The sequence below is a fragment of the Cynocephalus volans genome, chromosome 1, assembly GCF_027409185.1.
Source record: "Cynocephalus volans isolate mCynVol1 chromosome 1, mCynVol1.pri, whole genome shotgun sequence".
Classification (NCBI taxonomy): Eukaryota; Metazoa; Chordata; class Mammalia; order Dermoptera; family Cynocephalidae; genus Cynocephalus; species Cynocephalus volans.
In genome coordinates this window covers 246,635,820-246,650,504 of record NC_084460.1, presented here as the reverse complement: position 1 = coordinate 246,650,504, position 14,685 = coordinate 246,635,820, and the positions used below count along the sequence as shown (strand labels likewise).

Below are 14,685 nucleotides of genomic sequence, written 5' to 3'. Positions count from 1 at the left end.
TAAGGTAGTGTCTCATAAATTGTCTTAAATTAGAGGGCTTCCATGAATCTTAAGAGTTTTGCCCTCAGCCATCTCAACAGGATCCAAAGATAGAGAAAGGGTTATCTCTAAGAGATTTGTGGACATGGCCTCTGTCTAATGGACAGCATCTCTGTGTCATCCACAAGAGATCCACAGGTTTCTTGAGAAAATTATATCAGCAGAAACACTGACAGCTTGGACTGAAAGGAACAGAGAGAGTACAAAGTGAAAGGAGGCTGTTAGACCCCAAAATTATACTTGCAGAAATCAGGCTGGTGAAACTACTCAGCTTCAGACATACACTACTATTTGTGAAAAAGGAAGGATGACTCAGAAGGAAGAATTAAGATTCCTGAGAGCAGAACTAAGAACCTCAATATAAGAGTCCAGCCTATTCAGCACCTTGATTTTGGCCTGATGAGATCCTCAGCAAAGAATCCAGTCGAGCCTAATTAGACTTCTGACCTACAGCAGCATGAGGTAATAAGTAACTAGCTGTTGTAAACCAGCAATATTTTGGTAATTTGTTGTACAGTAATAGAAAACTAGTACATATATTAATAAATAGATCCAGTAAAATATTCTGAGGAATTTAGTTCATACAACTTAGAAGAAAGGACAAACTAGTTCCTTGAGATTTTTACATGCACCTACTCCTAAACTGTTTACAAAATGCTTGCTCTGGAAAGAGATTTTTAAATACTGATTCTCTAGATGGTTTCTATTAAGTTATGAATGCATATATTCCTGGATCCAGGATCTTGCCATTATTTTCTACTTCAAACCCTTCTCAGTGTTCATGTAAAAAAGTAGATTTCAAGTCTCCTCTTCAGAGCCATAATTGTGCAAAGGGAATTGTGGAATCTTCAGTCTCTTACCTTTCTTGCATAATCATTAACGTCTTTCATTTAATTGTTTATCCTACATAGAAACTCCATATATCAACCTGAACCTTGCAGTCCCTCTTAAGAAAAAATAAATTTGGGGAAATTTTGTTTTCCCCACTATAGCTTTTTTCACATCAGAACATAATTAAGTCTTCAGGTACAGGGAAATGGTATGGCCTATATTCAAGTTTTTAAAACATGCATAAGGTCCACATTCCCACATTCTGGGGTAGGAGTGGGGGGTTGGGAGAATGGCCAAGTCAACATTCTATAACATATCAACTTGAATCATTTTTTTTTTCTTTAAGAGCTGCAAAAGAAGGTATATGGAAGTAGGAGAGGGAGTTGTATGGTATTCTACAAATTTGCTAAAATATTGGAGAAAGATAAGTGATAAGTCAAGGTGGGAAACTAAAACTCTCTTGGAAAAAATTTATGCTCACTTTTTTTTTTTTTTTTTTAATTTTAAGTAAGGAAACTAGTAATTTTTTGTTCCCACTCTAAGGGATACTTCATTGGTCAGGGTTCAACTGCAGAGAACAAATTCACACTAGCTAATTCAATAAGAAGGGGGAAAGGGACTTATTAAAATATATTAAATGACATTATATAAAGTCATATAATAAAGGATTTATTAGAATATTTGGGATGGCTGAAAAACAAATAACCTTTAGCTTGAGTTTATAGATATGACTTTTAAAGCCTTACCATAGAACTGGGCTGCTAAAGGAGCTATTGTTGCTGCCACAATTAGGAAGCATAAATGCCCTACACCTTAGGCCCCAAGTCTCTGCCCATGTGACCTAATTTAACATTCCTAATTGGTGGAATCTAAATCATATCTGGAACCCTACCATCAAGAGCATACAGGAAATGTAGTTTCTAAGCTTTCCAGGAGGAATATTAGAAGAAAATGGGCATAGTTATTGGACAACCCATGGTATCCTTCACGGGGACATAATGATTTAAATTAAGAAGGCCTAGGAAAGCCATTTCATTTGGGAAAGCCAAATTCTCCATTTTGGGGGTAGTAATAAAAAGACCAGATACCTAAAGGATGGTTTTCCCTTTGAATCTTTCTAATTTCAGGTTTTATTAAAATTTTTTTAAATGACGGTTTTCTTTTTTTTCAGAATAAGTTCTCTATTGAGTAATATTAAATTAAATGAAAATAAAAATCAGACTGTTTTTTATTGGCATTTATTTTATGTGTATATAAAATTTGTTTTATCATATTTTCATAGATCTGCAAAGTCTTCTACTCATTTCTGACTTAAAATAAGAGTTCACCTATATCACCTGTGACAGTGGCTGTGTGTCATTTGTATAAGATATTGTCACCCTGAGATGAGAGTCCTACTTACAAGCATTTTTTTGGCATTGAACCTCCTCTTTATCTGAACTAGCTTCAAAAATACTAATGTCAAAAATAACATCAGCTTACAATGGGCTTAGAACAGTGACAGTAGTTTTAGTAACTGAGTCAACCTTAGGCCAAGTGCCATTCGTTGGCTCAAGTCATCGGTTAGAGTATTATTTTCTGTGACTTACCCCAAGAACACTGGGGCTTAGATATAGTCAGCCACAAAGAAGACTAGAAATCAGTAGTGGTGAACAGTCTCTTCCTTGATGTAACATACGCCAAAAAGTAGGTATTATAAAGTGTATGATGATAAGCTGATGATGACTAAATTAGCATAGCTGCCATTTGAGAGCACTGGATCCTTTGCAATAGCTTTATGTATAGTTTATTAATGAAACTTGATGGAATTAAGCACTGCTTATTCTAATATTTAATGAGATTTATTTGTGTGACTGCCAAATTAAGCTAAAGTTAGAGCTGCTTAATAACAATAATAAATTATTAATCTAAACAAATCTATACTAATTATATGCTAATTATATTACTAATTATAGTATAATACACTACATTAAATTACTAACCTATACTAATAGGCTAACAGCTAAAAGAAAAGCAAAAGCAAGCACAAAGCAAATAATTGGGAAAGTGGATTGAATTTTTTTTACTTTTTTCCTTTCTGATTTTATTTTATTTTTGGTCTTCTCTTCCTTTTTGCCTCTTTTCTTTTTTTAAGATTGAAAGAAGCCTGGTTGGTTGTTTTTCCTTCCCCCACTCCCTTTGCCATCATTACTTACATGTCCTTGAAGTAGATATTGTAATTTGGAGAAGATGACTACCACATGTGTGCTCTTTTAACTTGACAGCAGAAAGATTATGAAGGAAGAAGGCCGTAAATAACATGACTATTTAACTCGGTTTGCCTGGGACCTTCCCAGTCTGTGCATATTCATAGCATACCTTTTCATTCCCTAAACTGTCCTGGTTTGGATGATAAATTACATGGTCAACCTAATTACAATTTTAATGAGTAAAAGGATGGTGTAGGAATTTTCTCTAAAAATGTTGATAGCAGTTGACATTTTAGTAAAACAGGTTAAGTGAGTCTCTTATTAATAACCACAAGGACAGAATTGCCTTTCCTGACACTTGGATCTCTGTGCACTTCTTCAGAACTATGTTATCTTTTGTGGGTGCTTTCAAATGTTTAAGCAGTTCTTTTTGGATATATGCATAAAAATTAAACTACCCAAAATTCTCGTACATTTGTATCCTCTCATTGTGTGAATGAGAGGATATTTTCCATTCAAAAATTTAAGAAAATAATCCTAATGAAAATTCTTATTTGAAATTGTATTTCAGAAAATATAAATGGAAACTTAATCAAATATATTCACCATGGCTTTTTAAAAAATAAATTTTCTCAAAGATACTATTGCTGCTAATAATTTTTGGTAAAGAAAAGGTATTTAAATGGAAAATATTTGAAATGTTCAGCAAACAAAATACAAATTAATAGAGTAGTATTTTTTTCAAATATTTAAATATTTTTTTCCATCTGTAATTTCTGAATGCTATTTTCTTTTATGTTTCAGTGTTTATTACAGTTTTTAAAAAAGTTTCTTGCTTCATATCAGGTTTTCTTCCCATTGATAGTAAGTAATTCATTTTTACCATAATTGAAGGTGATATTGATATTTTGGTGATTAATTGAGTCCTAGACAAGTTATTTCCTTTGTTTTCCTCCCAACAGTAAATTTTTATGATGGGCTGAATAAATAAAGCTCACTGCAACAAGCCTAGGTTTCAGAGTCCCCAAGTAAGTTTTAACAGACAGTATTCCCATATGAAAATTCACAGTGTTCACTTATGATGTGTTTAAAATAAGGTTGTTGGGATTTCTGAGAAACCATTAAGGCCTGCTATCAGTAAAAAAAAGACACAGAGGAGTAAAGTATTTGATAATTAGAGTTGCCAAAAACCTTCCAATAAGCAGTTTAGACATACAGCTTTCAATTAAAGCCACCATACTTTAAGTTTAATTTTTTTACCTTGTTAATAGTTAACATAATGCAACAATCCCAGCTGGACCATGAGATAACAGAACATAATTCCAAAGGGGTTTTTATAGTATATTCTTTTCTGTAAAAAATATTGTCAAAAGATCTTACAGTATACTTTTCTTCAGTATTCTTTTTCCCAATCACTAAATATTACCACCTTTATAGGGTGGAATTTGCTGTGCGGTTCTACTATGGTAAAGATAACATGAGATTAATCACAATGTCATGCTTTCATTCTCAGTATTTTTTTTCAGTGAGGTGTACTTATTGCCAAAGGAAAGCATTCTATGAAAAATGTAGAGCCTGTGTTGTGATTATGACCAACTTGTGTGTTTTAGCCATCCAGCTTACTGAGACTATTAAATTACAATGACCAGTGCTATACTTATGAGTTAATAAAAATGGCCATTAAGTTATTTAAAGAAACAAAATATTTTTCCAAGTAGACTAATGTTTGCCTGTGTGAACATCCAGAGAAAGAGGGTGTAAAGAGCTCTCAGCTGCACCACTGATGAGAGATGGACATGTTTTATAAAAGATAATGAAAAAAGAAGGAATAGCAGAGAAAGGGAAAGGGAGAGTCTGCAGTCTTGAGGTCTGTCTTACTTTTAAGGGGATTTATAAGTGTTTATTTTTCACAAATGGAATATACACAGGTTTCAGTAGTTTAATTTTTGAAAAGATATTGCTCCTGCCCAATTTGTAAATCACAAGATACCTAATTATTTTGCTGCTAACACCACTACATTTTTTCATTATGGACTATAGGGCAGGCTCTGGACCTGTTTTCCACTAAGGAAAAAGAACATTAGCTGATACTTGGAATCACTGGAGCAGAAGACCCCCTGGGGTCCAAGTGACCTTGTGGAATGGACCCTGGAGGGAGATGAGATTCAGCCCACAACTCTGACATTCATAAATCAGTCTCTGCCTGAGCCTCAGTTTATCTATTAATGAGGACAACCCACAAATTCCATCATATCCAATTTATGAAGAAAAAAGAATCTATGTGAACCCTCAAAAAAGAACCAGGTCTTAGTGTTAAGTAAGCAGCAAAAAATAAGCTAAAGCAGAGAGAGAAGAGCCAGTTGCTTTGTTCTCCACCCTAAAGTCTCGTCAGGTGCTGAGGTCACCATTTGGTAGAAAAGCCTTGAGGTGCTTTTAAATTAGCCCTGCATGGAAGAGATTAAGTTAAAGTTAAAGTTTCACTAGCAGAGTATCCCTTTTTAGGGATGAGTCTTATACAAAGTCTTTTAAGAGAAGCAGTATTAACCAGGCCAATCCCTGCCTCCCACTGGGTTCTGACTGTGTGCTTGGGAGTCATCCCCTGAGCTCTTTAATTGCTGTCTATATTTTTCCTAGTCAAAAAAGTATATAGTGTACTCAAAGTAAAACATGTTCTAATTAAAGTACTCCCATTATTCCTTAGTCCAAGAACCACTGGGAAGCTAAAAGATTTTATTTTCAAACCACACTATACAGATAATATAGAAAGGACTGAGGGAACATTTTTAATTCTGTGGAATGAATAGAAAATGTACAATACAAAGAATAAAAAATAATGGCATAAAAATTTCCCATGATTACAAAGAAATTTTCTAGGAGTTTGAATGTGTGTATGTGTATGCGTACAGTTTCTTGGAGGGAATGAGCTACTCTGGGACTTAGATACTTTATCTTTGTAACAAGTAGTGGATAATTAGAAAATCTCTGAGGTCTCATTAAACCTTAACTTTCTAGGACTGTTGCTACTCCAGTCACCATAAGTAAATATAAGTCAGGTAAAACATTTATCTAAAGGGAAAGCTGAAATGATCAAATAATATTTATGTAGCACTAAATAGCTTAAATTCTCAGAATGGGAGCAGAAAGGAAATATAAAAGGGAAAAATAAAACCAGTATTTATTGAACACTACCATATTCTGGATGGTAAAATAATAGTAACAACAGTCACAGGTAAAATAGGTAAAATGGCACAGGTAAAAGTACCAGGTGCCAGGCACTGGGCAAAAACCACATGTACTCATTACATTCTCATGTAATCCTATGAAACAAATTCTAACATAATCCCCTTCTTACAAAAGAGAGATGTGAGACACAAAGAGGTTTGCTTACTTGCCTAAGGTCTCAGAAGTTGTGGAATATGAGTTCAAACCTCAGTGGTCTGGCTCTAGGGTCTGAGAGTAAAGCCCCTTCTCGCTCAGTCCTGATAACCCTATAAAGTGGGCCTCATCCACTGATGTAGATAATGGTTTCCCCATTACAGGAGGTGGCAGCAGAGGATCAGAGAGGCTAGGTGACTCCTCTGGGGTTACCACAGACCGTACATAGTAGCGGGGATGTTAACCCAGGCCTTTTTAAATATGTACTTTCCACTATACCATTCTAAGTTTTTTCCCATTATAATTTTTGTCCTGTGGTGACAGTTTAATGAATACCAAATTGGATATCTGTCTGTACTTAGATCTGCCTCACAAAAGAAAAATCAGCAGATCAACAATAGGTTTCAGACTAGCACTAATTATTCACATCACAATAACATCCTATTTTCAAATTGGCTCATTGCATAGCTTTCCATAAGATGCTGTTTCTATTACCAAGGTGGGATAGTTTCACAAACTTGCTTGTATTCTGCTAATTAAACTGACGATGTCTCATTGACATTCTTCCTTCTAGCCATGGAGCTAGTGAGGTAGAATAGCCTTGGTTAATTATTTCTAAATTCTAGAACCATCTGGTAAGATATTCACATATTAGGTTCAGTGTCAATGGTATATACAAATAGGAAATAGCCATGTTATCTGGGCTTTTACTTGAGAGAGAAATGCCATTTCTCTCCCCCTCTCTGGGAAACAGGGAAGAGCTGTGGCTTAAAGAAATGCTAACAATGCTTCCCAGCTGGCCCACTTTAAAAATAAATTCATGCTCTCCCTTTTCCCAGCCTTTTGTTCTCTTCTTTGGTGTTCTCCTTTCTCTTTGGAATGTGTGTGACTGGGCAGCCCTACCTGGTTTGGATTTGATGGGAGAACGGACAGGAAGCTGGATCATTCAGTCCCTGGCTCTCTGCTGATACAGGCAGAAATTGAGCCAGTTAGACCAGAGTTAAGTCTCCTATTCATTTCATGTATGCCATGGAGCAGCTAGAGAGTAATGATGATTTTTATCCCCTTCTGGTATTAAGTCTGAGAGGCAAACTGACAAGTAACAAGAAAATTCAAAATCAAAGCTGACACACTTTCCTTAATTTTCCCCAAGGTGCTTGAGTATGATTACTATTTAATGCTTCTTTGTCATTGTAAATATATGGGGTACCAGTCAACATACAAAATTGTTCCAGATAATAGAAATTGGCCTGAAAACTAAGACCAGAGTGTGAAGAATACCAGAGAGGCCGGAGGTGTGGGTTCAGGTGGGATCAAGTTTCTGAAATCCTAAGATGCAGACTAATGCAAAGCTCCATCTATGGTGGTGGGCAGATTTCTGCAAGAGTTCTTGTCATTTTGTGACATTTTCCTTCTGTGTATAGCCCTCAAGCTCAGACGTACTTTATCACCACATTTTTCTTTTCAGATTTACCACCGTTGATGGTGGGTCAGGAACATCATCCATGTACACAAAGGACGGTGCATTGTAACATTTGAAGATGGGAAAGAAAAAAAGTCTTCAGTCACTAGGCAGGTTGACCTCAGGGCTGTCAAGCAAATTATGCCAGCCCAGGATGTCTTCTCAGAGGATCACTCTGGTGTGGCATGTGATAAATGAGTAGTTTTCATAGTTCAGGCTCCATCCCAGGAGAAAGAGGCTAAGTTGGAAAATGATTTTCGCAGTCATGGTGGGTAAGTGTGACAGAACTCAAATGCCACTCCCTACCTCCCTGCTTGCATGAGGAATGGCAGGACTGGGTCTTAACTTGTAGGATGTTCAATATAAAGATGAGAAAAATAATCTTCCTTGTTCATTCCCCCTCTTTGAAATAAAAATTTGCCCAAGCAGAACAAGATTTCTTTATATCCAAAGTTTTGCTGATCCAGAGAGAAGGGCCCGCAAAATGTTCTACTTTCCACTGGAGGTTAGAATCTGGCATTGACAAAGTGGCACTCAGCTTTTCACCTTTCCTCAGTATGTTATGTCTTTTTGTATTCAAGCACCAACTCCTAAAGGAATATGAAAAACCACTTTATCTTTTGAGGTTCTAAACACAGGGCAAGTTGGTTTCACTTCACAGATTTAAAAATGAGATTTATTATTAGAAGAAAATAGAAGTTGAATATTCATTAGTACCCTTGATCCTCTTCTGAGTAGAAGACATGAAAGAAGCGTGGGCTTAGAGGGAATTTTTAAATCTTTTCTTTTCCCCGTGCTTTTGGGGCTGATGTTAAGTTCTGCCATCTGTAGGACATGTACATTTTAAAACTCTTACTTATAAGCTTCAGCTCTTTGGTGAAGTTAGAGTTTTGTTTATGTTACCTACACAGCAGAAATTGACTTTCATCTCACATAGTCTCTGCATAATTAAAATGCAGTTTGTTGTGCAGAGCCTTAATGGGCTCTTTAGGGCTTTTTCATATTAATGTTATATACTAAGAACTGTTGAAACATCCCAAATAAAACATATTCACCAGTTAAGTGTTCTGTTTTATTTGTGGTCATGAACGAAAAGGACTAGCTAGTTATCTTTGTGGTCATTTAAAAAAAAGTGTAACGTAATACAAAGATACAGTCTCTTCATATAAGGCAACTAGGTCACACAATTCCAGGAAAGCCTTAGAGTTTATTGCTCTCTCTTTTTTATTCTTATCTTTAAAGAGTAAAGACAAACACATTAAAACATTTTTAGCCTATTATTGATTATTTAGTATAAAATAGAGTAGATTCTTAATCTGAGACAGGTTTTTCTTCTGCTAACAAGAATGCATTAACACATTAGTTTGTTTTCAGCTGGTACATACTTAGAGATTTTGAACTCCTTTGAGAATACCTATGTAAATGCTAATTGGTGAGGTCAACCGGGTAGAAGGGGTGGGGAGGAGGGAGGAAGGTGAAAATGAAATCAAATAATACACTATTTTAAAATAATCTAGCCCATTTTTACTCAGCCAAAAAGGAGTAATAGTTCCTCATCAAATATTTACTTAAATATTTAATGTTAAAACTTTGTTGAACCAAGTTAGCAACCTACAGAGCTGGGCGCTAGGTGCCCTTCTATCACATAGATAGCACTAAAGCACTAAGAGCTCTAGTTTAAAAGTCAAGCAACATCTAAAGCTTCTATTCCTCACACTGCCACTCATCAGAAGGGTGATCTTAGGCATGTCATTTAACTTCTCTAGGCCTGTTTCTTTACTGGTAATAATAGAGGCTTGGACTAGATTGATTCAACAGATATTTACTGGGCTCCTGATACATGCCAAGCACATATGAATTGACAGATATTTACTGAGCTCCTCTGTGTCATGTATTAGTGAGACATAAAAATATAAAAAGCATCCCTTGTCTTCAAGGAACGGAGAATTTCATAGAAAAAACATCTGTAAATACCAATGCGTGCAAGAAAGTGGTTTCAAGACTATTACAGAAACTTATGTAAGGTACGTTGGAGGCACCAGAAGATGAGTGGTCAGCCCTATCGGGGTTCAGGTGAGGGGAAAGGAGATTTGCAGAAACTTTGCAGAGAAGAAGTTTGAACTGAGTTTGAATGCCATTCTCCAGATGAACAGGGGATGGAAGGTATAAGAGCACAGGCATGGAGGAGTGAGTGAACATGAAGCTCCAGGACCTAATAGAGGTCCTTTATGGCTGGAATGTAAGTATAAGATGAAATATGCAAGGGATGGCTGGAACAAGTGGAGAAGACCTTATATGACATAAGGAGTCTGGATTTTGTGAGAAGCCATGACAGGGTTCTAAGTAGAGTTTATATACTGTTCATAGATGTGTTTTTAAATGATCATTCTAAAGCACAGCATGGCAAAGGCTTGGCAAGTGCAAAGATTAAAGGCAAGGAAACCAGATAGGAGACTATTGCAGAAGCCCATGGGAGAGACAGTGAAGGTGACAACAGTAGCTATGCAGTGGAAGGGAAAGAACTATAAGAAGTGAGGGAAGTGGTTCCTCTAAAAATCACTGAATAAATGAGGGGAAGGAAGGAGGAGGAGGGGCTCTAACATTCTTTTCTGCTTTCATCTCCCATCAGACAATTACTCCAAGGCTTCTAGATCACGTACTGAATCCTCTCAATTCAAACGAAGATTTTCATAAACACACTTAAAATATATTTTTAGAGCTTGGTAAAATGGCTTACTGTTTTGAATTCTTGCTTTTTAAACTGTTGGAATCATTCTGTTTTTAAAGGGAGCTCTACAATGTTAGCACAGAATGAGTCAGGTATTAAAGTTAATCCTTTATTTGGAAGATACACCATAGGCAAGCAAATAGGTACTATAAATCACCCTGAATCATGTGGTACACTGAGAAAAGGCAAAAAAAAAAAAAAAAGCTATTTTTGCTTACATTCAGAAATTTCATAAGGTAGGTTAATATAACTACCCAGCAGACTCAGAGAACCAGAAACAAGAGCAGCCTATAAGCAGTATCCACAGTTAACCTGAAGTCAGAACTAACACTAATTTTTTTTTTTTTTACTCTGGGCATTTGTTACTTCCATGAGCACTATCTTTATATCGTTTTAATACTTTCTGACAAATTTCTTAAAAGTGTCTCTCCTTGACCCTATCCCATTCACACCAGCCCGTGGTAAGCTGGCTGCCACCTGGAACACACCAATAAGGTGGCTCTGGCAAAGGCCAGCAATGTCTTCCTAATTTCCAACTCTGGCGGATATGTCTAACTCCTCATCTTACTTGACCTTTATGCCGTATTTATGAAACTCTCCTCATTTGCCATCTGTGACATCAGGATTGTCCTGATTTTCCCTCACCTCTGTCCACTATGTCACTGTCAGGTCCATCGGCTCCTCTTTCAAACTCTACACTCTCCCTGGGTAATTTCATCCACACGTATGGCTTTTTAAAGTAGGTGGTGTTCATCTTTTTGGCCTGAGCTATGACCCTATGCTTCAGAAACAAAAATCTAACTTTCTATTGGATATCTACACCCAACAGATCCAGAACTGAGCAACTTCTTCCCCAGACTTGCCTTTTTGTGAACATTAATCTCCTATCTTGTTACGATTAGATACCTGCATTCCTCTGTAGGCACATGTACCTTTACATACTTCCCTCTCATGTATAAGTCCTCTCTCCATGCGTACTAAACCACCTTTAATCCCCCAGCTGTGTTGTACTCATTATAAACTCTTAGTTTTTGCACATGCTCAGAGGCCTTCTTGATACACATATGAGGTGTCTTCAAAAAGTTTACTAAAAGATTTGTATTATCTTTGAATTCCACTTTTTCCACAAACCTTTTGAATTACTTCATCTGGCTGAATTTTACTGAAATTTTTGGGCCTCTGTGAAGGAGTTACCTCCTCCAGAAAACTTTCCTAACCCTAGACCCCTGTTGTTAGATGCCTATCTTTTATAGTTTTATAGTACCTTATACTCTATTACAATATTTCTTAACGGGGTGGGAGGGCATGTGAGGTGGGAGGTGGTAGGAGAATAATTTTGTCCCCAGGAAACATTTGGCAATGTGTGAAGATACTTTTGGTTATAATAAGGGGTTGGCGTGCTGCTGGCATCTAGTGGTAGAGGCCTCCCCCGCCCCAGAATTATCCAGTTCAAATGTTGTTAATTCAGAGGTAGAGAAACACTGCTCTATTGTAATTGCCTATTTATTTTTCTATCTCTCCCACTAGACTAATAAGCTTTTGGAGAACAGAGACTGTGTCTTATTCAACAATGTGTACATGAGAAATAGCAGGTTGCTTGGCATATAGTAGATGCTCAGTCAATATGAATGTATAACTAGGTGGATAGATTGATGGATGATTTGAGGGATGGTTCCAATGGTTTCCCATTCTATCCCAGAAAGAAAACCTATAGTTATATGTGGACTGAATGCAATAAGTCCTGAGATTTCACTCCTGAAGAGGCCCTGCTTCCAATTCTACTGTTTGAGGTGCTGATCATGGAGAGAAGTAGAAGGACTCAAACTATGGATGCATGTTTCCACTTTATTGTGTATTTAAATAGTATCATTTTATTTATTTAGATATCTTTCCGTATTTCTTACTGAGTAAGATATAGCAATGTATGTGTTTGCACCCATTGCTAGTAACCAACATAGGTCTGAGTACCTATTCTATATTACATGCAAGACACTTTAGCATGCTGTCATAAGAAAACAGGGTTTGGTTTCAATTCTGGCTTAGTTTCAATGCTGCGCTGTGTAAACCCAAACAAAAGTCTTAGCCTCACTAATCTTTAATTTTCTCAACTATAAGCATAGTGTTGTTTTGATGATTATATGAACTAAAGTATATAAGGTGCTTGATATGTTGTAGGTCCTCAATAAATGTTATTTCCTTCTGCCTCTTCTCCCAACTTACTATATTAGTTAGGAATACACTTGACTCAGAAACAGAACCCTAATACTACTGGCTATAACAGACAGTTTATTTTCCTCCCACAGAAAAGAATTCTGAAGTTCTGCAGTACAGGGTTGGTTTGATGGCTCCACAAAGTAATTAAGGAATCCAGGTCTTTTTAGCTCAAACTTTACCATTCCTAAAGTGTGACCCTAGTACTCAAAATGTCTATCACCACTTCTCTGTGCCAAGCAGCAGACTGGAGGACTGGATGAAGAAGATCATGTCCTCTCTCTTTCAAGGAGCCTTTTACAAAGCATTTATGCTACAGTATGTGAGCTCATGTGTAAATTTCTTAAGACCTAGCATCTTACAATATAAAGGACAGAAATGTTGTAGCACTTAAAAAATTCATTTTACCATTCTAAACATAATTTTATTTTATGGCCTCTAAGTTTGTGTGGGTGTGTATTTCCAAATAAATTTACTATATGTTTATATAGACTTATAGAAATCTTATGCAGTGCATTAGTTCAGACACTCAAAATTATTTAATTTTTAAAATCACATTACTCATTGGTAGAGCCTGGAAACCATGATATCCCAGTAGTAATGAGCACACCCAATGCCCAGATCAGGGTTTCTAAATACCATTCTCCAGTAAAAGGGACCAGGAATCCTTGCAGATCAGGTTTAACATCACCGATGATAAGTCATATTATTCTCATCTATCCTTTTAGTGTCATGTGATGAAACGGGCACTTTACTTCTGTGGTAGTCTTTCAAAAAACCCATAACTCCAGTCCAACCATGAAGAAAACATTAGACAAACTCAAATTGAGGGACATTTACAATATACATGACTAGGATTCCTCAAACTTTTCCAGGTCATGATGAAAAAAAGGAATGACTGAAAAACTGTCAAAGACTACAGGAGACTAAGGAAGCATGATGAGTAAATGCTGAATAAGAAAAAGGACATTAGTGAAAAAAAGCTAGTGAAATCCAAATAAAGTCTGGAATTTAGTTAATAGAAATGTACCAACATTGCTTTATTTTTTTATTTTTTTTAAATTGAGCCATTGTGCAGTGTATAAATATATCAAAATATCATGTTGTACACCATAAATATATACAATTTTTATTTGTCAATTTTTAAAAAGCAATATTGGTTTTTTAATATTGATAAATGTACCATGGTAATATAAGATGTTAACATTCAAGAAAACAAAGTGAGGAGTATATGAGAACTCTCTGTATTCTCTTCGTAATTTATCTGTAAATTTAAAATTATTCCAAATTATAAAGTATATTTTAAAAATACAAATTACTGGCACACCTTGAAAACTTGTTATGTTAATTTGTGTGGGGCATTATCTACCGTAGATACATTTGAGTATAATCTCCATGTGTGCAAGAACTTTGTCTAGTTTGTTCCATTGCTACATCTTCATGAAGTACCTAAAAGAGTACCTAAGGATAATACTAGGGAAGAAGATATATACCAAAAAAACCCTCTGATCTGTTTCTGAGTTATTGTAATTTTCCAGTGTCTTGTTCTGTAAATTGTTAGAGCATCCTGACTAGCCCTGCATTTCACTGTTCAGGAGAATCTGCTTACCTTTTCTTCATAATTTTCCTAATAAAATATTTTATGAGGAATAGGTCCCTGAAGAGTTGGTAACCAATTGTCAGGCTCCTTATTAAAAGAATAAGGGTTTTTAGCACTGATACTAATCCAAGGAAATTGGATCCTTTTTATAATTCTATGAGATTAGTAGATACAGGTTTAGAAAGCTGCATAGTTACTAATTTCCTATAAATTAGTACTTTTCTCTCTGTTAGTATAGAAAAGATCTAAT

The 14,685-nt window shown here is 35.9% G+C and overlaps 1 protein-coding gene across 4 annotated transcripts in view; it reads left to right on the top strand.

Moving 5' to 3' along the window:
• ZNF385B (zinc finger protein 385B) overlaps positions 1-14,685 on the top strand; it is a 295,165-nt gene that overhangs the window by 164,116 nt on the left and 116,364 nt on the right. Inside the window, exon 1 of one of the 4 annotated variants that reach the window (XM_063097018.1) lies at positions 2,469-2,556. The exons of 2 other annotated variants lie outside the window; for them this stretch is intronic. Coding sequence is in view for 1 of the 2 variants with exons in the window: in XM_063097009.1 (XP_062953079.1) it covers positions 8,147-8,168 (22 nt within the window). In the remaining variant the exon portion in view is untranslated. Of the gene's footprint in view, positions 1-2,468; positions 2,557-8,081; positions 8,169-14,685 lie in introns of those variants that run through there. One more of the 4 variants, XM_063097009.1, reaches the window with a different exon arrangement.